The 24,627-nt window shown below is 44.9% G+C and overlaps 1 protein-coding gene across 1 annotated transcript in view; it reads left to right on the top strand.

The window, feature by feature from the left end:
* The window catches only part of THOC2 (THO complex subunit 2), a 231,251-nt gene that overhangs the window by 14,283 nt on the left and 192,341 nt on the right, over positions 1-24,627 (top strand). Inside the window, exons 4-7 of the mRNA XM_073547602.1 lie at positions 2,315-2,366; positions 5,267-5,337; positions 6,182-6,303; positions 19,137-19,270. Coding sequence (XP_073403703.1) covers positions 2,315-2,366; positions 5,267-5,337; positions 6,182-6,303; positions 19,137-19,270 — 379 coding nt within the window. The remainder of the gene's footprint in view (positions 1-2,314; positions 2,367-5,266; positions 5,338-6,181; positions 6,304-19,136; positions 19,271-24,627) is intronic.

Raw genomic sequence — 24,627 nt, 5'->3', positions numbered from 1 at the left:
TTCAGTCTACACAGCTGTCTGAAAGTGGGGATAGAAACATGAATGTCACGTGAGATTGGGGTCTATTGAGCAGTGCAATGTAGTGATGGGACTTGGGAGGAGACCTGATGAAGAGGGGATGTTTGGCTGGCTTCGATTATAGGGAAAGGAGAATAGTGCATGTGAAATGCCTGTGGGAATAATTAGGGGTGAGGAAACGGGTGATGGTAAAAAGGAGGGTAGAATGAAGCAGGTGCTGGATATAATGGAAGAGGGAAGAGAAACCAGAGCTGAATTGAGAATGTAGTTGTGCAAATGTTAGATAACGTGCAGATGTCGTAGATGAAAGATAGGTAAATGGAGTGTAAGGACTCTTGTATTGGGTATAGGGACAGTGAGCGATAAGGGGAAAGAGGCATGTCACTAAGGACTCTTTCACAAGTCCTGATATAAGGTTGATGTATATTAACTTACTCAAGAACAGGAGCACAAGTAGGTGGATGGATGGTGCTTCCCCCTCACCCCAACGCACGTTTCGCCGTTGCTTCTTCCGGTGAAGCGACGGCGAAACGTGCGTTGGATGGAGGGGGAAGCGCCATGATTCACCTACTTGTGCTCCTGTTCCTGAGTAAGGTAATATACATCAACCTTATACATAACTATAGGCGCAGTATTTCCTAGGTATTTATCAGTGCTTAGGTGTCTTGCTTTACCTGTGCCTTATTTCTTGTAGAGTCTCCTAGAGTGTACATCATTATTTAATTCTGAGGTGCTATACCACTAGCAATTTTAGAGATGTTGGCCTCGATAATGGATTCCTTTATTACACATAATTAATGGGTATACAAACCTACTGCGGGCAGGCAATCAGGTTTAATTCTAAATAGAGTATTTGTAACCAGTGTATTAAGTGAGCACAGTCATACTTCCACTATCATTAATGGTAAACACTTCCGCTTTCTGGGCACTGTGCTTTTTTATAGTTGTTTCTTATGTGTATTTTTTTTATTTAAAAATGTAATAAAAATTTGTTTTTATCTATCTATTTCTGGTTCTCTTCCTCGGCAATGATAATGTAAGCCTAGATTTGTGTGTGTATATGGACAAGTGTGCAGCCCCACAGATTATAATGGGTGTACATGTGTGAAAACTGTCACCACACCTACGGGAGACACTGAGGGAGGCCTAAGGCTGTATGTTAGTACTGGTATACTTTATAATCTAGTAGTGATAGGTTTCAGTCTGTCTAGAAAAAAATACAGGGATACATTAGGTTACATATAGAATGGCTGTTTGGTATGGTAACAACAAGTGAAGAATTGTGTATGGGGTCGTCCCGTCTCATTCCTGATGGGTGATATTGGGGGTAGAGAAGATTTTGGCTTTTAGAATTTCAACGGCTGATGCTTTTGTTTGGTGGAGAGTTAATCAGCCTCCAGAGGAGTCTGATAATATCTGCAATCCAACCCACTGACAATAGTTCACACTAGAGAAACTTTCTACTCCATTTCATTGTCACAAATACACATTGCCTGTATATGGGTATGTTTTATATCTGACACACATTGACTTGCAGAGACCAGCAGCCTTCGGCACTCCAGGGTTGTGAGCCTACAGCTCCCAACATGTCCTGCTGTCAGGGAATGCTGAAGGTCGTGTTTTCACAACCACCAGTATTGCTGACACTCCGACTCTTTCTGTCGATGCCGCTGATCTCAGGGGAGCGATTCTTTTAAGCCCTTTTTTTGTTTTTGTTCTCTCTGCCCTTTCTAGTGCTATAAACAATGTAAAGACTCACTTACAATGTAGGTGGATTGTTAGTGGGTTTGGTGCAGATTTCAGGATGGGAACGAATCAGAAATAATTGAGGTGGAGGTTGTTTGGCACTAGCTATTAGTATACTAGCACATATGTTCTCCCATGTATGGAGCAAATCAGCCAACAGCAGCGCTACTTGGTGGCGCACACCTTAGATCAAATAGAAAATGTTGCTTGCCAATACTGCAACATGTGGGCAAGGAGATAAAGCAGGACAACGGCCATTTCGCGCTGTCACGCCGCTTTTATAGTTCAAATCATTTGGACCCGTACAAGTGCCTTCACAGCATGAAACGGTTGTTGTCTCGAACTAATCAGAAATCCTACTCAAATCTGCAGTGTGTGAACTTAGTCAGATTCCACACAGACTCCATTCCGATTAGTTCCAATGAGTGAGGCTTTCCTCTTGTAGCCCCGCAGAAGGATCCATAGTGGGTAATACGTGTTGATCTGTCAACGTGAAGCTTTAATTTGTTTCTAAGTGTTCTTATGTCAAATGTTTTTTCTTTGTGTCCAGGACTTAAGAGAGGACATGCCATCCATACTAGCGGATGTCTTCTGTGTTTTGGGTAAGTGTTTAGAGATGAATAATAAATATCTTGAAAATTAGTCCAAAATGTTTCTAACATTGTCATTATGAGGCTATAACTGTAGGCCATGTTCACACATTCAGTATCTGTAAGCCAAAACCAGGAGTGGGTGATAAATCCAGAAGTGGTGACGTGTTTCTATTATACTTTTCCTTTGATTATTCCACTCCTGGTTTTGGCTTCCAAATATTGATTTAAAATACTGACTGTGTGATCTTGGCCTAACAGAAACCTAGAGTAGGATCCCCAGATAGCTGAGCAGCAAGGTTCTTATTGTATTGACTTTCCCATAGACCACAGTCCATGGTTTATAAAAAACATCCCCCAACCCAATGATTTTTGTGGTTAGACTTCTTATATTGCTTTTACCACCCAAAAGAGGTTTTGGGGAGGATTCACCCAGTATTTAGAGTGGGTGAGAGATCTGTATGTAGCTCCTGATCTCAGCCGAGAAGTGTGCATGGTTGTATCCAGCATGGCCAATGCTCCCTGCACTCAGCCACCAGTAAGGCCATGTTCACACTATATTTAGGCGTTTGTGTAACGTATGTGTTCAGACATATCGACTAAATGCTCATACAGATATGGCATCTTAGGAACTCGATAGTGGTACGCAGTGAAAAACCTATGTTAAGCATTGGCTTTTTTTCAGTTTGTGTATACATTAATTGCATGCCTAAACTCTGATTTGAACGTTACCAATAGTTGTGGAGATACAATAAGGGGTTGACCAAGTAGTGCAGTGTTCCCCAACTCCAGTCCTCAAGGCCCACCAACAGGTCATGTTTTCAGGATTTCCTTTGATTTGCACAGGTGATGCAATTATCACATTGGCAATACTAAGGAAATCCTGAAAACATGACCTGTTGGTGGGCCTTGAGGACTGGAGATGGGGAACACTGAAGTAGTGGACAATCCCTTTATTACATGAAATGGTACCTCATATAAAAAAAATAAAAACAGCAAATACTTCCTTTGTGGGCTGACGATGTGTCTGCAGACGCTCACCTGAAATTGTTAGGTGAGCACTGCAGCCAGTCTGCACCTGCAAGTGGGCTTCAGTGTTTGTATCTCATCGCAATGTCACTCGAGCGCCTGCACACAAAACGCTGACATCTCCGCATCAGCGTCAGTCCAGGCAGCGTAAGAGAAAAAGTTAGAGGCACTCTTTGTGTAACACCGTGGCAACAGGTAAGGGCGAGTTGGTTGCTCATCTGGGCAGGTCGAAACTATTCAGGGAGTGATGTATATTCAAATCATGGCTGCTGCTCCAGACGCTGTACTGACACCAAATGGAGAGAGGACATGACAAATGAAGGAGAGAAGAATGCGCTGGAACCCAGGTGCTGCCACTAACAGAGGTTAATCCAGGCAGTAAAAAAAACTTCCATTTTATTGCAACATGTTTCGGAGTAGAACCTGCTCCTTCCTCATGCATAGCAGAAAAGGAATGCCTCCTCCCTTATTATGGGTCGGAGGTGACGTTCAAAACACTTGTCATCCCTTAGATCACCAACGACTCGTTTAAATTAAGAATTTTTGAATACAAAAATATGCAGAAAAAAACAGCAAAAACCTTACATAAACACTACTCAAAAAATAAAGGGAACACTTAACACAATGTAACTCCAAGTCAATCACACTTCTGGGAAATCAACTTGTCCAGTTATGAAGCAACATGTCTCCTGCTGTTATGAAAATGGAACAGACAACAGGTAGAAATTACAAACAATTAGCAAGACACCCCTTATAAAGGAGTGGTTCTTCAGGGGGTGAACAAAGACAATTTCTCTATTCTCATACTTTTGGCTGTTCTTTTGGGCACTTTTGCGTTTTGTCATTGCTCTCAACCCTAAAGGTACTGTACAGTAGCATGAAGCGGTGTCTACAACCCACAGAAGTTGTTCAGGTAGTGCAGGTCATCCAGGATGGCACACCAATGCAAGCTGTGGCAAGAAGGGTAGCTGTGTCTATCAGTACATTGTCCAGAGCATGGAGCAGATACCAGGCGATGTTGAGGGGGCCGTAGGAAGGTAACAACCCAGTAGCAGGACTGCTGCCTGCTCCTTTTTGCAAGGAGGAGCAGTGCCAGAGCCCTGCAAACGATCTCCAGCATACCACTAACATCCATTTGTTAGTGGTCTGCCAGTTGTTACACTGGCTGCCCATTCATTATAGGATCCAATTCAGAGTACTTGTTCTCACCCACAAAGTTCTCCACAGTGCAGCACCCTCTCACATCTCCTCCCTTATTTCTGTCTATCGGCCTAACCGACTGTTGCGCTCTGCAAACAACTTTCGTCTAACCTCTGCATTAATCTGTACCTCCGACTTCATGACTTCTTCCGCCTAGTGCCAAACTTCTGGAATGCTCTACCCCAAGAAATTAGGACCAGCCACAATTTGCATAGTTTTAGGCTCTCCCTCAAAACACATTTGTTCAGAGCAGCCTATCACGTTCCCTGATCAAAGTCATTTTGTGTGTATGTAGCCCATTCACTATCCCCCACTCCCCACACCTGTACTTTGTATCTCCCCCACCTCATTGTAGATTGACGAGCAGGGTCTTCTTATTTTGCTTTAATTATTGTATTGTTAACGTTGTTACTTATGACTTGTTTTTGAAACTGCTAAACTGTAAAGCGCTGCGGAATATGTTGGCGCTATATAAATAAAGATTATTATTATTTATTATTATTATTTATTTAAGGGGTGCAGATCTCGCTTCTAGACCCCTCATTTACATGGAGAATGGAGTTTGGCAAACCAGGTTGTCTCTGACCCCAGAATTGAATGGACAAGTGCAATGAGAAGTGTGACAACTGATGAACATTCAGGGCTTTTACTTTGCTGTTTTTCCCCTTCTTTTTTCTTAATAGATATTGAAACAAGCTGTTTGGAAGAAAAATGGAGGCGAGATCATTTTACCCAATTAGTCTTATCTTGCTTGGTAAGATTATCTTACATCTAGTTTGGTTTGTGTATTGAGAATAGGGCGCAACAGGGATTGATCTGTTTTCTAAATCCTTAAAACAAAAGTGCTCTAGTTTAAAATGTTGATCATATGAAAAAGAAAAAATGTTTCATTACCCCTCCTCTCCCAAAACCATTGACATTTTCTGCAGCCTCATAGGGATAATTGGGCTAAAGTGCTGCTTTATGACCAGTGTCCAAAGGACCCTAGATAAGAATTCCTTACCTCTGATCTAACTGTTAAGAATGATATATGATACCATAAAGTTTTTGTTTTAGAGGGACTTGTCACCCGATTCATGCCGCCCAAATAACGGACAGTGTGTATCACAGCCTGGCTGCACGATTGCAGCCAGGAATATTTTTTTTTTTCTTTGCATTTCAAAGAAAATCTACCTAGAAGATTCAGCTGAGGACCAGAGCCGAGACTATTCCTGTTCGGCCACGGACAGCTTTTCTCAGCACTGCTAGAGGTTATTGACAGGTCTCTCCTGTAGGTGTACATGGTATGTGTTGTGATCTCATCTCTGGATATAGTTACCGGACTGGACCATCTATATATAGTTTCTCTGAAACGCAGGACTGTTCCAGCCCCCAAAATTCTACCTGGCTGCAATTGTGTAGCTGGACTTTAATTCATCCTGCCTGTGGTTTGGGCATCCTGAATCAGGTGACAGGTTCCCTTTAAACTAATAGTCTGTAGCCCTTGTGCCTGATGTTTGCACTATGACAAGCTGTACAGCGGAGTTTACGATTTCCTGGAAAATGTCTTTTTGCGGTGGAATATTTGCTTTGTAACATTTACTCTGTGTTTTTAACAGTATCTAGTATCAGACACTATTCTAAAGGAGCGTCTGGATCCTGAAACACTGGAATCGTTAGGACTCATCAAGCAATCCCAGCAGTTCAACCAGAAATCTGTAAAAATAAAGACCAAACTTTTGTGAGTAGATGACTCAGTTCGTATGTGTGGCATCTGTTATACAGGCGTTTTATGAGCTGTGTTGGACCCCTGAAGTTTCTGGTCAGTAATCTGCCTTATGCAGGACAGACATTAGTTACCTGAAGCTGTGTGGTCCTGGATGGTTTCCTCTTCTGTCCATAGACGTGAATCTTCGGCCCATCACTGCTCCCGGCAATTGTAGTGATGAGCGAGCATGCTCAGGTGCGCAACACTTGTCTTCGGCGTGCTAAAAATATTTTGAGCTGCATGTCTCGCCGTTGTTAAGACAGCCATCGCACATGCAAGGATTGCTTAATAAACAGGTAATCCCTGCATTTGTTGCGGCTGCCAAACAGCGGCGAGACATGCAGCCGCGGGGACTCAAACATGTTTTTCGAGCACGCTGAAGACACTCGGTTAGCACACGAGCATGCTCACTCATCACTAAATCGTTCCTGTTTGATAATATTTTGTACTACCGGCTATATTTATTTTGCAGACATATACATTTGTGCTCAAAAGTTTACATACCCTGGCAGAATTTTTGCTTTCTTGACCTTTTTCAGAGAATATGAATGATAACAACGAAACTTTTTCTTCATACATGGTTAGTGGTTGGGTGAAACCATTTATTGTCAAACTATTGTGTGTTCTCTTTTTAAATCATAATGACAACCCAAAATGACCCTGATCCAAAGGTCACATACCTCATTTCTTAATACCTTGTATTTCTCCCTCTGTCAATGACAGCTTGAAGTCTTTTGCTGTAGTTGTTGATGAGGTTCTTTATTTTCTCAGATGTTAAAGCTGCCCACTCTACTTGGCAAAAAGTCTCCAAATTCCTGTAAATTCCTGGGCTGTCAAGCATGAACTGCATGCTTGAGATCTCTCCAGAGTGGCTCAATGATATTGAGGTCAGAAGACTGAGATGGCCACTCCAGAACGTTCACTTTGTTTTGCTGTAGCCAACGACAGGTCGACTAGACCTTGTGATTTGGATCGTTGACATGTTGGAACGTCCAAGTACGTCCCATGTGCAGCTTCTGGGCTGATGATTGCAAATTTGCCTCCAGTATTTGCTGATAACGTGCTGCATTCATCTTTCCTTCAACTTTGTCCAAGTTTCTTTTCCCTTTGTACCTCACAAATCCCCAAAACATCAGCGATCCACCTCCGTGCTTTACAGTAGGAATGGTGTTCATTTCATCATAGGCCTTGTTGACTTCTCTCCAAATGTAATTTTTATGGTTGTGGCCAAAAAGTTCAATTTTGGTCTCATGACTCCAAATTACCTTGTTCTAGAAGTTTTGAGGCTTGTTTTTGTGCTGTTTTGCATATTATAAGCTAGATACTTTGTGGCATTTGCGCAGTAATGGCTTTCTTCTGGCGACTTGACCATGTAGCCAATTTTCTTCAAGTGCCTCCTTATTATGCATCTTGAAACAGCCACACCGCTAGTTTTCAGAGAGTCCTGTATTTTAGCTGTTGTTTGTTTTTCTTTACATCCCAAACAAATTTCCTGGCAGTTGTGGACAAAATATTTGTTGGTCTACCTGACCGTGGTTTTGTTTTCACAGAGCCCCATTTGTTAATCACAGATTGAATGCTGCTGATTGGCATTATCAATTCCTTGGATATCTTTTTGTATCCCTTTCCTGTTTTATACAGTTAAACTACCTTTTCCCATAGATCCGTTGAAAATTCTCTTGCTTTCCCCATCACTCACAATCCAGAAACGTCAGAGGCTGGATGAAAGATGCAAGAGTCTGTCTGGATCCCAGAAACTCACTCAGCTTTTATGCACACACACTGATTGCAATCAAACAGGTCACAGTTGAGGATGTTACCTTTAGTAGCCATTTGTGTCAACTTCTGTGCATGTTATCAGGCCAAAATCACCAGGGTATGTGAACTTTGATGAGGGTCATTTGGATGTTTTGGGTTGTCATTATGATTTAAAAAGAGAAAACACAGTAGTTTGACAATAAATGGCTTCACCCAACTACTAACCATACGTGGAGAAAAAGTTTTGGTTTTATCATGCGTATTCTCTGACAAAAGGCCAAGAAAGCAAATATTCTGCCAGGATTTGTAAACTTTTGAGCACACACACATCTTATAGGAACAGGTTGAAGAAATGATTGGAAATAATTGTGGCAGTATATTTTCGTGTCATATTGCATCATTCCGTAGTGTGAAATAGACCTACACCTGTGCTGTATGAGCACCTTGGTCTAACCTGTGTATCCCAATGCTGTTTTTGTAAAATACTTGTGGTGCAGGCGCCTTCATGACATTTACCCCATGTGCTCATTGAGATTTAGACAGGCAGAAATTTCTGTGACTGGAGCTAGTTCCCGGCCTGAGTGAGTGAGGCCTTCATAGTATGGCTTAATATTCTGTGGTAGATCGGCTCACTTGGCTGCACACGGAGGTAGACACGGTTAAATTGTGTCTTTAAGAACTTCCTTTGGTTTATTATAGGCAGCATAATCCAAGGGGGGGGAGGGTAGTAAAGAAAATACAGCCCTCTGGGGAAAAAACAGGAAAACAATACAAAATGGTGGCAAAACAAACATAGGCATGTGATCGGGGTCCCTCCCACTCACAGCTGGCAGAACACACACTGTTCAGCTTCTTTAGTCCATTCCACACTTTCCTGCAGTGCTCCTTCTTCAGGGTCACACACACAGAGCTCTTTCCTTCAGCCATTTAAGCCCAGACCATGTGACTCCTCCACCACGTGACCGATCACCTGACTGTGACATCACCAAGCTCCTGTCAGCACATAGTGGTGCTGATTCTGTAGGTGGAGATATGGGGGGGACACTCTATGAATGTCCCCTAAAAACCAGCCCGTAAGATACGTTAACTTAATCCTTGCAACACTTACTATCCTGGAGGAAATAAAACTCTGGATTTTATATCACTGATGCCCCTAGGCGCTAACCTGATCAAGGTGACATCACACAATATTAGAAAAGCATGTAATCCCAGCTGCAGCAGCTCCATGGGGACTTTTGCAAGTCACTGTATGGCCAAACATGACATGTGGCAACTTCTCGGAAAAATGCTGTACATTAACTCCTTTCTGACATGGGACATACTATGATGTCATGGGTCGGGTCCCGTCTTAGACCTGTTTCACATTTCAGTTATTTGACGTCAGTCAAAATCCGCCAGGTTGTGAAAAATTAGATCCGTTTCCGTTGTGGCACAAACGAATGCCACCGGATCCGTTTGTGACTGAAATTTAAAGGAGAGAGAGTGAATTTTCTTCGGGGCATGCTCAGTGTTAAAAAGCGGATCCGTTGCCGGATTCCGTCAATTAACGGTTGGCAACGGATCCGCCGCCCATAGACGACCATTATAACGAATGGCGGATCCGTTGCTATCCGCTGTTTTGACGCTGACAGAAAAAGTTTCAGTGTCCATCCACTCAAAACCATGCCAAAATTATGGCGGATCCGTCAAAAAACGGATCCAACGGATGACCATCCGCCGCTAAAAACCAGGGGAAGAGTCTTGAGGAGATCATTTGCATATTCCCAGTGCCTTCTGGGATAAGTGAAGAGTTTAACTTCGGCGCGCGAATTTTGGCTCATCTTTCATCGTTTTTAAGAAATCTCAAGATGGAAGAGGCCAGGAGCCATTTGGTGAGCTGCATTTCTTGCTACATGTTCACAGATTTACCAGTGGAAAAGCCAAACTTCACATGCCACAAATGCAAGCTTGTGTCCCTGTTGGAAGAAAAGTTGCAAAATCTTGAAGAGAGGTTAGCTACGTTGAAGATCATTAAGGAAGGTGAAGAGTTCTTGGACAGAGCAGAATTATCTCTTCATGTTACAGAAAGAGAAGAAATTCGAAGTGCACCTGAAGAAACAGAGGAATGGAGACATGTGACCCAGAGAAGCAGGAGGATCAGGAGGCAGTCAGCACCCATACTGCTCAGGAACCAGTACCAGGCTCTCACGCAGGAAAACGATGAAGAAATACATCAGGATAAGACTTTGCCAACAAACAGCAACCTTGTACGCCTTCAGAGTCCTCCTGGATGGAGAAAGAAAAATGTTGTGAAGAAGAAACGGAGAGTGGTGGTCATGGGGGATTCCCTGTTGAGAGGAACAGAGGCCGCTATCTGCAGACCGGATATAACTTCAAGAGAAATGTGCTGTCTTCCAGGAGCAAAAATTAAAGATGTGTCTGACAGGATATCGGGACTCTTCAGACCTACAGATGACTACCCATTCCTGCTACTACATGTGTGGACAAATGACACCGCAAGAAACGACCTGGAAACCATCTGCAGAGACTTTGAAGACTTAGGCAAGAAAGTGAAAGAACTGGGAGCGCAGGTGGTCTTCTCTTCCATCCTCCCAGTGGATGGCCATGGAATAAGGAGGTGGAATAAGATTCTGCAGGTGAACAACTGGCTACGTCGATGGTGCCGTCAGCAACGATTTGGATTTCTGGATCACGGAGTGAACTACTTATACGATGGACTACTTGCTAGAGATGGGGTGCACCTTACGAAGACTGGAAAGCATGTATTTGGAAGTCGCCTTGCTACACTTGTAAGGAGAGCTTTAAACTAGAACAACATGGGAAGGGAAGCAAAAGACCAGAAAAAGCCATACACCTGACAAATGCTATTGAGGACTCTGCTATTAGAAGTGGAAAGGAAGAACAAAGACGAAAGAATCTAATTAATAAAAATATTGGAGAAAGAGAAACCAATCACAAACTAAAATGTTTCTATACCAATGCACAAAGCATGGGCAACAAACAAGGAGAATTGGAACTACTAACACAGGAAAAGAAATATGATGTCATTGGAATCACTGAAACTTGGTGGGACAATACACATGATTGGAATACAAGACTAGAAGGATACAACTTATTTGCAAGAAACAGACTTGATAAACGAAGAGGGGGTGTCGCATTGTATGTTAGAAACGCGTATATCTGCACAGAGATTGAAGCTTCAGAGACTGGGAGTTCTGTGGAAACTGTTTGGGTAAGAATACAAGGACAGAACAATGGAAAGGACACCATTGTAGGCATTTACTACAGGCCGACTGTGCAAGCTGAAGATATGGATGAACTCTTTATGCATCAAATGGCCAAGTTCTCCAAAAAATATGACATAGTTGTCATGGGAGATTTCAACTATCCAGACATTTGTTGGGAATCTCTCAAGCAAAACTAACAGGTCAAGGAAATTCTTATCCTCTCTTGCTGACAACTTTATCTTCCAAAAGGTAAGGGAGAAAACAAGGGGAACTGCTACCTTGGATCTAATCCTTATAAACAGGGAGGAAATGGTTGAGGAGGTAAAAGTGGCTGGGACCCTAGGAGGTAGCGACCATGCTATTTTAGAATTTTGGATAACTAGAGGAGGAAGACCTGTGAAGACTCAGACGTCAAGGTTAGATTTCAGAAAGGCAGATTTTAAGGGATTCAAAAAGAGAATTGGAGGGATCCAATGGCTGGATATCCTAAAAGACAAAAATGTCCAGGAGGGATGGGAAATCTTGAAAAATGAAATTCTCAAAGCACAGTTGTTAACAATTCCGAAAAGAGGGAAGAATAGGAAGCATTTAAGGAAACCAGGATGGATGAACACAGAACTTAAGCACATGCTAAAAAGGAAGAAAAAAATGTTTATAAAATGGAAAGAGGGAGGCATATCTAAAGAAGAATATAATGCTGTCTGCAGAACCTGCAGGGCACAAATCAGATTACTAAAGCTGAAAATGAATTGAGGCTTGCAAGAGATGTCAAAAGCAATAATAAAGGATTTTGGGGATATGTCAAAAGATGTTATAGGATTTTTACAGGATGAAAATGATGAAATGGTAAGACAGGATGTTGAGAAGGCTGAACTTTTAAATTCCTATTTTGCATCTGTTTTCTCTCAGAAAGGAAATGTAACATCAACTGTTATTCACTGTCCTATTAAGGGAATAGAAGAATCTAGGATATCTATAAACAGAAAGATAGTGAGGAAACACTTAGCTAACCTAAATGAATTCAAGTCTCCAGGTCCAGATGAATTACACCCCAGAGTACTGAAGGAGATAGCAGAAGAAATTTTTGAACCCCTCTCCATAATCTTTGAAAATTCTTGGAGAACAGGAGAAGTGCCAGAAGACTGGAGAAGAGCAAATGTTGTTCCTATCTTCAAAAAGGGGAAGAAGGTGGACCCAGGCAACTATAGGCCGGTGAGTCTGACTTCTATACCAGGAAAGATCTTTGAACAAATTATTAAACAACATGTATGTCAATACCTGGATAAGAATGAAGTGATTAAACAGAGTCAGCATGGGTTTGTAACTAATAAGTCATGTCAGACTAACTTAATTTCCTTCTATGACGGTATCACTGATTGGGTGGATCAAGGAAATGCTGTAGATATAGTATATCTTGACTTCAGCAAAGCATTTGACAAAGTCTCTCATACTATCCTTATTGAAAAAATGACTAAGTATGGAATGGACAATGCAACTGTTAGGTGGATTCATAACTGGCTTAGTGATCGGACCCAAAGAGTGGTCGTAAATGGCTGCACATCCAGTTGGAAGAATGTCTCAAGTGGGGTACCACAGGGCTCTGTCCTGGGCCCTGTATTGTTCAACATCTTTATCAACGATTTAGATGAAGGAATTGAGTGTAATCTGATTAAATTTGCTGATGACACAAAGCTAGGAGGGATAGCTAATACTAGAGAAGAGAGAGAGAGGATTCAAAAAGATTTAAATAAACTGGAGAAGTGGGCAGCAACTAACAGAATGGTTTTTAACAGGGAGAAATGCAAAGTACTACATCTGGGCAATAAAAATGAAAAAAGCATATATAGAATGGGAGGAATAGGGCTAAGTGACAGCACATGTGAAAAAGACTTGGGTATACTAATAGATCACAGACTGAATATGAGTCAACAGTGTGATGCAGCAGCAAAAAAGGCAAATGCAATTCTAGGATGTATTAACAGAAGCATGCAGTCTAGATCACGTGAAGTCATTATTGCCCTCTACTCCTCTTTGGTCAGACCTCATCTGGAATATTGTGTCCAGTTTTGGGCACCACATTTTAAAAAAGACATCAACAAACTGGAACAAGTTCAGAAAAGAGCGACCAGAATGGTGACCGGTCTGCAAACCCTGTCTTATGAGGAAAGGTTGCAGGATTTGGGAATGTTTAGTTTGCAAAAGAGAAGACTGAGAGGAGACTTAATAACTGTCTACAAATATCTAAAGGGCTGTCACATTGTAGAAGGATCAACTTTATTCTCATTTGCACAAGGAAAGACTAGAAACAATGGGATGAAACTGAATGGGAGGAGACACAGATTAGATATTAGAAAAAACTTTTTGACAGTGAGTGATCAATGAGTGGAACAGGCTGCCACAAGAAGTGGTGAGTTCTCCTCCAATGGAAGTCTTCAAACAGAGGCTGGACAGACATCTTTTAACGAAAATAAATAAAAGGAATATTTTTTTTAACTATCTTCCTGCCTGAGATCGCTGGAGATTACTGTGCGCTTGGACTTGTATCCGCCAGGGCGGCTCCGTGCGACGGTGGTGGTTCCTGCTATCCGAAGGACGCTAAGGGGTGAGCTGAAACATTTTTTTCATACGGATTGGAGGTATGGGGTCGGGTCCCTTGTCCCTGGGAGAAGCGCTGACCTAGTGTCAACGCCGGTACATCGGCACCCCGTTGCGCCCCCCCCCCCCTGTTCTTCCCTTCATCCGGCGCTGGCAGGCCCAGAAATTTAGTCCCCGGCTTTTTGGCCAGACTAGGCCGCAGTTTACATAGCGCCGCCGCCCACGTCCTTGGCGCTTGTCGCTCTGAACGAGAAGCGCCCTGCTAGTCTCGGGGGCCATGTCTTTCACCTCAGCCTGCTCTGTGACGGCTGCGGGGGGGGCGCGCACTGACTGACAGCACCTGACGACGTTGCAGGGCCACCGCTATTCCTCCTGGGGACACAGCATCAGGACCGTGGGTAAGCTTCACCTGCCTTCAGAAGAAAGCTTAACCCCTTCTCTGCACATTCACATCATCTGCAGCCCAGACTCTGCCTGTATCCCTTTTGGGGCACTATGTCTTAATCTAAGGAATCCAAAAGGGTTACTAAGAAGCACACTGTGTTCTTTACCTCTTGTGCCATTTGCAAGACTGCCTTGTCCAGTGCCCAAACTAATCCATTATGCACGGATTGCGACCCGGTTTGTGCTCAAACGCCATCCGCCTCCGCTGCCACCGGGCCTTCTGAATTTAGTCCCCTTGAGTGGGCTGCGTCCCTGTCACGGTCTGTGGAGTCACTGACCAAGGCTATAGACTCCCTCCGGGACTCCTCTTTAAGTCAGAACGTGCCAGCAGGGGCTGTACTCGTTCATGGGGTGGTCAGGTCTCTAGAAAGCGGACCCATGACGCGTCCCCAGTCACGCTCGCGCTTGAGCATCTGCGAGCTCTGTCTCTCGCTCTCCCTCTCCCAATGTTCGCAGCGAACATGACTCTGACATATCAGTACCCACAGAATCCCCCAAATGACCAAGAGTCACTTGATTCTCTTATAGAGTCAGTCAACAGGATTCTGAAGTTGGACGAGGAGAATATTCCCGCTCCGAAACATGTTGTATCTTTTAAAAAGACTAAACGTGTGCCCAGGGTATTTGCCAGCCATCCAGAGTTTAAGGGCATTGTCCAGAGACATAGGGACCGGCCACATAAACGGTTCTCAGGTCAAAAGCCTATTGAGGCTAAATACCCTTTTGCTCCAGAACTAATGAAGGATTGGTTACAGTCCCCTTCTGTGGATCCTCCTATATGGCGTCTTGCTTCCAAAACGCCCCTATCTGTTTCTGAAAGTTCTTCAGTCAGAAACCCCTCTGATCGTCAGATTGACTACCTTGCTCGCTCAATTTTTGAAGCTTCAGGAGCGGCACTCTTTCCATCTTTCACGGTGACTTGGGTGGCTAAGGCTATGGCCGCTTGGGCAGAGGTGTTAGTTACTGCCATCCAGGATAGCAGTCTTCCTCCGGAGGCAGCCAGCGTCACCAGTCCGAAAGTCCATGCAGGAGACTTTGTAGTGGACGCTTCGTTAGATGCCGCCAATTGCGCTGCACAGGCAGCCGCAAATGCAGTCTCCATTAGAAGGGCCCTATGGCTCCACGACTGGCGGGCAAATTTCATTTCAAAAAGATCAATGACTTCTCTGCCTTATCAAACCGGTCGTCTATTTGGAGAGAAACTGGATCAGCTCATTTCTGACACTGCCAGGGGGAAGAGTAAATTCCTTCCCCAACAAAGGCCCGTCCGGGCGTTTCGGAATCAACAGCAGACTCTCTTTCTGCTCTTTTGCAACAATTCCAGTTGGTCCTCCACAACTTTCTCTTCTGGATCAGGTCGGTGCCCGCATGGAGACAGCGGTTCCCAGGTCTCATACAGACCTAACCGCACCTGGAAACCCAGGCCAAGGGCATCTGGATCTAGGGGAGCCAGATCCCATAGATCCTCTACACAATGACTTGTTGCGGTATCCGTCGGACACAGACAAAGTAGGCGGTCGTCTACTTTCATTCAGTGAGACCTGGCTCGCGGAGCCGGTGCTGGAGAAGACTTTTCGAAGTTTATCTTCCAACCCAGGCGAGAAAGTGTATTTACTGTGATATCTACGGATTCATCGCAAGCTGGAAGGCACGGACCTTTGATCTTTGAATTGGGCGGCGGATTTTCTAAGTCACCTGGGCATCGCTTCAGGAGAGTCGTCTCTTCATCCGGAAGTTTTTCAACAGATTTGCCATCGCTGAGGGACTCCGGATGTGGATCTCATGGCCTCAAGAGTAAACAACAAGGTCCACGGGTTCATTGCCCGATCCATGCGCTATCGGAGCAGACGCCCTCGTTCTGCCTTGGCACCAGTTTCGACTTTTGTACGTTTTCCCCCTCTTCCCTTGCTTCCAGGGGTCATCAAGAAAATAAGAGCATAAGGGGGTACCAGTGATCCTAGTCGCGCCGGATTGGCCGCGCCGGGCATGGTACGAAGAACTAGTCCAACTTATCGCCGACGTTCCCTGGCGACTTCCAGATCGCATGGATCTACTCTCACAGGGCCCGATTACCACCAGAACTCCAGGGCCATGTCTTTGACGGCATGGCCGTTGAATCCTGGATTTTAGCACAAGCTGGTTTCTCTCACGAGGTGATCTCCACCATGATTAGTGCTAGGAAGCCCGTGTCGATGTGCATTTATCACCTCACCTGGAAGATTTTTTTTTTCTCATGATGCAAGGACCATTGTCGTTCCCCTCTGGTGTTCTCCTTCCCTTCCATATTGGAATTCTTACAATCCCGATTAGAGTCAGGTCTCGCACTTGGCTCGCTCAAAGGTCAAATTTCAGCTTTGTCAGTCCTATTCCAAGGCAAAATTGCCACCAAATTGCAGGTGAAGACGTTCATTCAGGGAGTTTCCCATGTGACTCCTCCCTATAAGAAGCCATTGGAATCATGGGACCTTAACTTGGTCCTTGGAGCCTTACAGGAAGCCCATTTCGAACCACTGCAGAAAGTACCACTAACTTATCTCTCTTGGAAGGTGGTCTTCCTAGTGGCAATTACATCAATCAGACGAGTTTCGGAATTGGCGGCCCTGTCCTGCCGTCCTCCGTTCCTGAATTTTCATCAGGACAAGGCAGTTTTGAGGACGTCCCTGTCTTTTCTGCCCAAAGTCGTTTCTTCTTTTCATCTCTATGAGGATATTGTTTTGCCTTCATTCTGTCCGGCACCAGTCCATTGTATTGAAAAGGCCCTCCACACCCTGGATGTGGTTAGGGCTCTTAGACGGTACATCTCGCAGACGGCTCCCTTCCGCAGGTCAGATGCCCTGTTCGTACTTCCAGAAGGGCATAGGAAGGGTCTAGCCGATTCAAAAGCCAAACTAGCCAAGTGGATTTGCTTGGCTAATCAGGAATCCTACCGTGTCAGGGGCACGCCTATCCGAGCAGGGATCAAGGCGCATTCTATTCGATCAGTGGGCGCCTCTTGGGCCATTCGGCACCAGGCGTCGGCAGAACAGGTCTGCAAGGATGTGACTTGGTCCAGCTTGCATACTTTTACAAAACATTATCAAATTCACTCTCAGGCCTCTGCGGATGCAGCTCTTGGCCTGCGCATTCTGCAATTGGCAGTACCACAGTGTTAAGCCAGTGGTACATGGGGTATTAGCAATTGTATTGCTCCCTATCCAGGGACTGCTTTAGGACATCCCATGGTCCTGTGTCCCCCAATGAGGCGTAGGAGAAATAGGGATTTTTGTGTACTCGCCGTAAAATCCTTTTCTCCGAGCCAATCATTGGGGGACACAGCTCCCACCCTGTTAGCCTATTGGCTTCTTGTCTCGTTCTTAGGTTTTGACATAGTTTATTGTTCCTTGTTTAATACTCCTACTGCTTTTTCACCGAACTGGGGAAATCTCAGCCTGCGAGAGGGTGTATACTGCAGGGGAGGAGTTAATTTTCTCTGTGTTCACTTAGCGTCCTCCTAGTGGCAAGCAGCATAACACCCATGGTCCTGTGTCCCCCCAATGATTGGCTCGGAGAAAAGGATTTTACGGTGAGTACGCATAAAAATCCCTATTATTATTATTATTATTATTATTATTATTATTATTATTATATATATATATAAGATATTGCTGCGATCCACGTAAAAAAAAAAAAAAGAGAAATCTATTATATACATATGCACACACCATTCTGGCATCACTGTAATCGTGATGACCTGGAGAAACATGGCTACAAGGCATTACCATACAATAATACTGTAAAACCAAACCACTCTCACCCCCCAAAAAATCAACAATAGCGGAATTTTTTTTTTCTTATTCTTGCTATCTCTCTGCCTTAGGAACTCACCCCCCCCCCTCAATTTTACAGTACATTACATGGTAAAATAACTGATGCCTTCATAACCACGTCTTTTCGGCTGACAAAACAAGCCCTTCTATGGCTGTAAGGATGGAGTAATCGCCCGGCCATAAAGGCGTTACATTAGTGGGCAACCATGTAACATGTAAAGCACAGAGCAGCACTATATACAAAAACAATGAGTCCGGGTGCAAAAAAAAAGGCCCCCCCAGTACCAACCCTTGTATCCAGAGATCCAAAGAAAATAGGAGCAGCACACCGTCATAAGTGAAATAAAGCTATTGTATTTTAGCCCATAATAGCGACGTTTCTGTCCTGAGCTTGAGAAAGGTCTGCACTCAGGACCGAAACGTCGCCATTGTGGGCTAAAATACAATAGCTCTATTTCGCTTATGACGGCGTGCTGCTCCTAATTTCTTTGGATCTCTACATGTCGAGGAAGGTATAAAATACAGAGGGAGGCTTTGCTGTTACTGTCCCTTTTACTAGGAATACATCATCGGTTAATGACATGTTGTTTAACTTTTTAACCTTGTTTCTTTTTGGTAGCATACAATGATTATTCTACTTTGTGCCAGGAGCAGAAGGAATCCTTTCCACGGAGCTGAGCTGGCAATGGTGGTGATGTCTGTTGTTTTCTGCTGTTTACAGTGCATCTCTGCAGGCGAATGTCGTCTGATTGTCTGGCAGTGCCCCCTGGCAGTGCCCTTTTAGCGCATTTCAGCAGATGGGACAGACAGATCAGCAGTCCCAGTGCTTGGCACGTGCTGCAGTCAGTGGTTCTCTGTGTTTCCCATTTTGTTTCCTTTGTCCACTTTGCTGCTTTACAATCAGATTTCTGGCGTAACCGTTGGCTTTCTCATATTTATTGACATGAACGTCCTGATTTTTTTTTTTCTGTTGCAGTTATAAACAGCAGAAATTCAATTTATTAAGAGAGGAAAATGAAGGATATGCGAAATTAATTTCCGAGCTCGGGCAAGATCTGTCTGGGAGTTTAACAAGTGACTTAATTCTGGAAAACATCAAATCCTTAATCGGTATGGCAGGTTTCTTCATAATACTCTTTGGTTTTCATGAACGTTTATAGGCGATGTTTAACCGTTTGTTTGCTCGTAAATTACAACCTATGTATAATGGCTCAGACCATCTATTTCTGCATTTCTTACATTATTTTAGTATCATTTTTGTTTTTAGTATATCTGATATCAGGTTGTCCGATAGAGAAAAAATCCTGTATAAATATCAGTCTTTAAACCCTCTCCCTTTCTCGGGGGTGGCGCTGCAGTCACTCACCCTGCTTCTATCACCACCACTCTCTGCTGACGTACTGCTTCAGGTGGGTTGATAGAAGCTGCGAGAGGGGTGACAGCAGGGCTTTCCACGTGCTGACGTCTCATTTGAAAATCCCCAGGGAATGTTGCGACTCAAAGGGAACGTCACAGGCGTTAAAGTAGGAAAACATATAAGGATTAGCTGTATGTAGAGAGCAGTAAGGTATTTTCACATTTCAAACTTGCTGCTTTTTATGACCCACCGTATTAAAATAGATGATGTATCATTAGCATGAGTAAATATAATAATCTTTGTAATATATTTATGTTCTTTGCATTCGCACACACTCACGCGCACACGTTTCATTTCTGATCATCTCATCATTTACTCAGGAAAAACAAAAAAAAAAATCCATTTTGAGAAACAAGATAAATTATCAACTTACCAAGGGATCACATATAGAGTTGAGCGACTTTTGGTTTTTTAGGGTTGCGTTTCGTTTCGTGAAACCCGACTTTTCCAAAAGTCGGGTCGAGCAAGATCGTCCGATTATAGGGAAAAGTCGGGGTCGTCCCGAAACACGAAACCCAATGTAAGTCAATGGGGAATAAAAGTCGGCAGTGAGAGGAGGACAGGAAACACACCTACAGTGCCCATTTGAATGCCAAAAGCATCAATTCTTCTTACTTAAGCTTGTCAACCTTAATTAACTTCATAATACAAGTTACGCACTGAAAAATGGGGGTTATTTGGCTAAAGTTGTGGGGGGGGGCTGGCTCCAGGTTTTCATGTGCACTGGGCGAAAGAGCGCCCCTTTAACACATATCACAACTCATCATGCTCCGATACGGCAGAGAAATAGCGGTATAGTACAATGAAAAATACCTCACTTTTTACATCTCATGGCGAGGCCCATCTATTTCTCCATACAGAATCATTGGTCCCATATAATGTTTGAAACAGTATATGATGAGCTCCACATAATGCTACAGTATATGTTGGTCCCCATGGATGAAGCTCCACTGTCTTATGGGCCCAAATAATGCTCCAAACATAATGGGCCCCATTTCTAATGCTCTAGTGTATAATGGGCCCTGTAAATGCTGCTCCAGTGTCTGATGTCCACCTTTTGGAATGTTCCAGTGTATGGTGGGCCCCATCTATCATTCTCCAGAGTAACGTGCTCCCCAAAAATTGCTGTCCCAACATTGAAAACAATCAAATAAGTCTCCTCGCTAGGGAATCCCTGTACTAGTCTGGACTCCTCGTCGTCCCCATCTTCCATCTCACTGCACAGTATTTCAACCTTGCAAGTGCTGTGATCCTGAGCAAGCAGGGGGGGCCCACTCGTTGGCGACGGCACTGGCACAGGGCCCCTGATAGTACGGTGGTGTGTCTGATGGAGGGTGGGCCGAACCTGCACTTTCATCTGCAGCTTCCTCTTTGTCACCGTGTAAGATGGAACTGTATATGGGAAGGGTAACCTGAGTTTCATCAGGGTCAGATTCAGGCCATGTAGCGTGCGAGGGGAATGTAGTGGTCTGGGTCAATGTACCAGCAGATTCATCGAGCAGTGACTGGGCATCAGTGCACTTGTGTCGCCCCCAGGAGTACGGTCGCCACAGTGACATTACCTTCCTCCTAGGGAGTGTGATGTCATGCTTGGGAGCAACGAAGGATCTCTCTAGCAGGTTAACTGATTGGGCGGCGTTATTCCCACGAGTCATGACCCTCCAAACAGCGTTCATGAAGGCAAATTGTTTGTTTTACGTGGGCAGTATGGTTGCAAAGCTGAACCTTAAAGGAATGTCCAGAAGGGCACCACCAGGAGTGGAGCTTACGGTTAAATTCGACTCCACCTGGGAAACCTCAACCATGCCAGCTACAGAACAGATGCACACATTGCAAGCTTAATTCCGTTAACGAACGAGACTCCGTCATGCCCCGCGGTCCGAGTCCGGCTTACTAGAGGGACACGTGAGGCTCTGGAACATGAGATTGGCCAATAACTGGTGTGTCATGCCCTTACATGTCCGTGGCTGCATGTGCGCTACACTGAAAAGGCCAGCGTTTGTCGCTTACAGGTGCAGATAACCCGCTGAACAACGTTAGTGATGGGGATCACTGATTACAATTATTACCCGCGAACAATGATTTCCCAGTAAGTGCAGGTCAACTGCAGTTCCGGAATTAGGCCTAACCGTCATTCCTGAAAAAATGAAAAACTTACGTGTGCAAACCACAGGTGCTGTAGCTTGCTTAACAGCTCGCCAGCCGTTCTCACGCCCAGTATGGATTACACGTGATTGCACAAAGGTTAGAAAGGGTACCGTATCCCCAGATAACATGTATGGATAGCGTACACATTCAAAATATATGTCTCAGGAGGCAGGCTCAGACGGTGTTAGGCCCAGTATGGATTGCACGTGATTGCACAAAGGTTAGAAAGGGTACCCTATCCCCGGATAACATGTATGGATAGCGTACACATTCAAAATATGTCTCAGGAGGCAGGCTCAGACGGTGTTAGGCCCAGTATGGATTGCACGTGATTGCACAAAGGTTAGAAAGGGTACCGTATCCCCGGATAACATGTATGGATAGCGTACACATTTAAAATATATGTCTCAGGAGGCAGGCTCAGACGGTGTTAGGCCCAGTATGGATTGCACGTGATTGCACAAAGGTTAGAAAGGGTACCGTATCCCCGGATAACATGTATGGATAGCGTACACATTCAAAATATATGTCTCAGGAGGCAGGCTCAGACGGTGTTAGGCCCAGTATGGATTGCACGTGATTGCACAAAGGTTAGAAAGGGTACCGTATCCCCGGATAACATGTATGGATAGCGTACACATTCAAAATATATGTCTCAGGAGGCAGGCTCAGACGGTGTTAGGCCCAGTATGGATTGCATGTGATTGCACAAAGGTTAGAAAGGGTACCGTATCCCCGGATAACATGTATGGATAGCGTACACATTCAAAATATATGTCTCAGGAGGCAGGCTCAGACGGTGTTAGGCCCAGTATGGATTGCACGTGATTGCACAAAGGTTAGAAAGGGTACCGTATCCCCGGATAACATGTATGGATAGCGTACACATTCAAAATATATGTCTCAGGAGGCAGGCTCAGACGGTGTCAGGCACAGTATGGATTTGACGGCCCAGATTACACAGCGGAGGAGCAGGAAGAGGTAAAGATTGCAAATGCTGGGGCCCTGCCCAAGCAAGGGGGGCCCACTCGTGGGCGTCGGTACTGGCACTGGGCCCCTCATAGTACAGCGGTGTGTCTGACGGCGGGTGTGCACCACCACCGTCAGAGACACTTGATTGAACTATGAGGGACCCTGTGCCAGTGCCCGCGCCCAAGAGTCGGCCTACCCACCTGTCCAGGGCAACGGCACTCGCACGGTGTCGTGCGCTAGGTGGTGACCCCGGCCATGGGGGGGGAGGCAGCACAGTTAGGGAGTTTTAGAAAGTGGCATATGTTGATGTTGGACATTCAGCTGATGCAAAAGGCGAAATAGGTCAAGTCCCAGGAAGAGGTGGACCAAAGCAAGCCATTTTTCTGTCACCCTATGTGTCATCAGGGGAAGGTGGGACAAAATCCTTGGAAACCCATGCATGGTTCATTTTAATGAAGGTTAGATCATCCACATTTTGGGTTGACAGACGGGTCCTTTTTTCTGTCAGGATTGATCCAGCTGCACTGAAGACTCTTTCCGATAGCAGCACACTTGCAGCTGGGCAAGCGAGCTCCTGTATGGCATATTGGGCCAATTCAGGCCAGGTGTCCAGTTTAGCGGCCCAATAGTCAAAGGGGAATGACCTGTGTGGGAGAACATCGATATGGGAGGAAAAGTAGTTTGTAACCATGGTTGACAACTGCTGTCTCCTGTCACTTTTCATCGATGCAGTATTACCAGTTGTTTGAGCGGTATTTGAAAAATCAGTCCACAACATTGTCATGAAACCCCTGTCTCCAACGCCACTTCTGCTGTGTGCACCACGAACACCTCTGCCAAGCTGCCCCCGGCCCGTACGGCTCGTGTGAGAACCATCACCGCTGCTGTGTGCGGGGAATGCCTTAAGCAACCGATTTACCAGAGTTGCTTGTTTATTAGCCAATATTAGGTCAAGGTTCTCCTGTGGCATGATGTTTTGTAATTTGCCTTTATAGCGTGGATCCAGGATGCTGGCCAACCAGTAGTCGTCATCGTTCATCATTTTGGCAATGCGGGGGTCCCTTTTTAGGATCCGCAAGGCATAATCTGACATGTGGGCCAATGTTCCCGGTGTCAATGATGCACTGCGAGTGCTGGTTGGAGGAGCACTTTCTGGCAAATCCACATCCCTCCAGTCACGCACAAACCCTGTATCAGACCTTGCCACGCCAACATTTTCACTTGCCCCACGAGATGCATCCTCCTCCCCTAAGTAATCATCCCCATCATCATCCTCCTCCTCCTCTTCTTCCTCCACCTCGTCCAGGAGAGGTCCCTGAGCAGACAATGGCTGAATGTCATCAAGGATTCCCTCCTCCTCTTCCTCCTCATCAACTGGCTGCAGACGCCTGCTCCTTAAGGTGCGTCAAAGTTTGCATGAGCAGACGCATAAGTGAGATGCTCATGCTTAGGATGGCGTCGTCTGCGCTTACCAGCCGTGTGCATTCCTCAAAACACTGAAGGACTTTACAAAGGTCTTTCAGCTTCGACCACTGCACACCTGTCAACTCCATGTCTGCTCTCAAAGTGCCTGGCCGTGTATCCTCCCACAAATGCATTATGGCCTGCCTCTGCTCGCACAGCCGCTCCACCATGTGCAGGGTGGAGTTCCACCTTGTTGCAATGTCGATAATGAGGCGGTGGTTGGGAAGGTGGAGCAATCGCTGCAGCTTCTGCATACGAACGGAGTGTACAGGCGACCGGCGGATGTGCGCGCACAGTCTTCGCACCTTCTGGAGCAGGGCTGTTAACTCAGGATAATTTTTGAGGAAGCACTGCACCACCAGGTTCAAGGTGTGAGCCAAGCAAGGTATGTGGCTGAGTTTTGAAAGGGCTATGGCTGCCACAAAATTACGGCCGTTATCACTAACTACCTTGCCTGCCTCAAGAT

This window comes from Dendrobates tinctorius, unplaced genomic scaffold (genome assembly GCF_039654945.1).
Source record: "Dendrobates tinctorius isolate UK_male_01 unplaced genomic scaffold, ASM3965494v1 ptg000154l, whole genome shotgun sequence".
In the NCBI taxonomy this organism is placed as follows: Eukaryota; Metazoa; Chordata; class Amphibia; order Anura; family Dendrobatidae; genus Dendrobates; species Dendrobates tinctorius.
The sequence above is the reverse complement of the archived record's forward strand: the minus strand, read 5'-3'. Positions and strand labels throughout refer to the sequence as shown.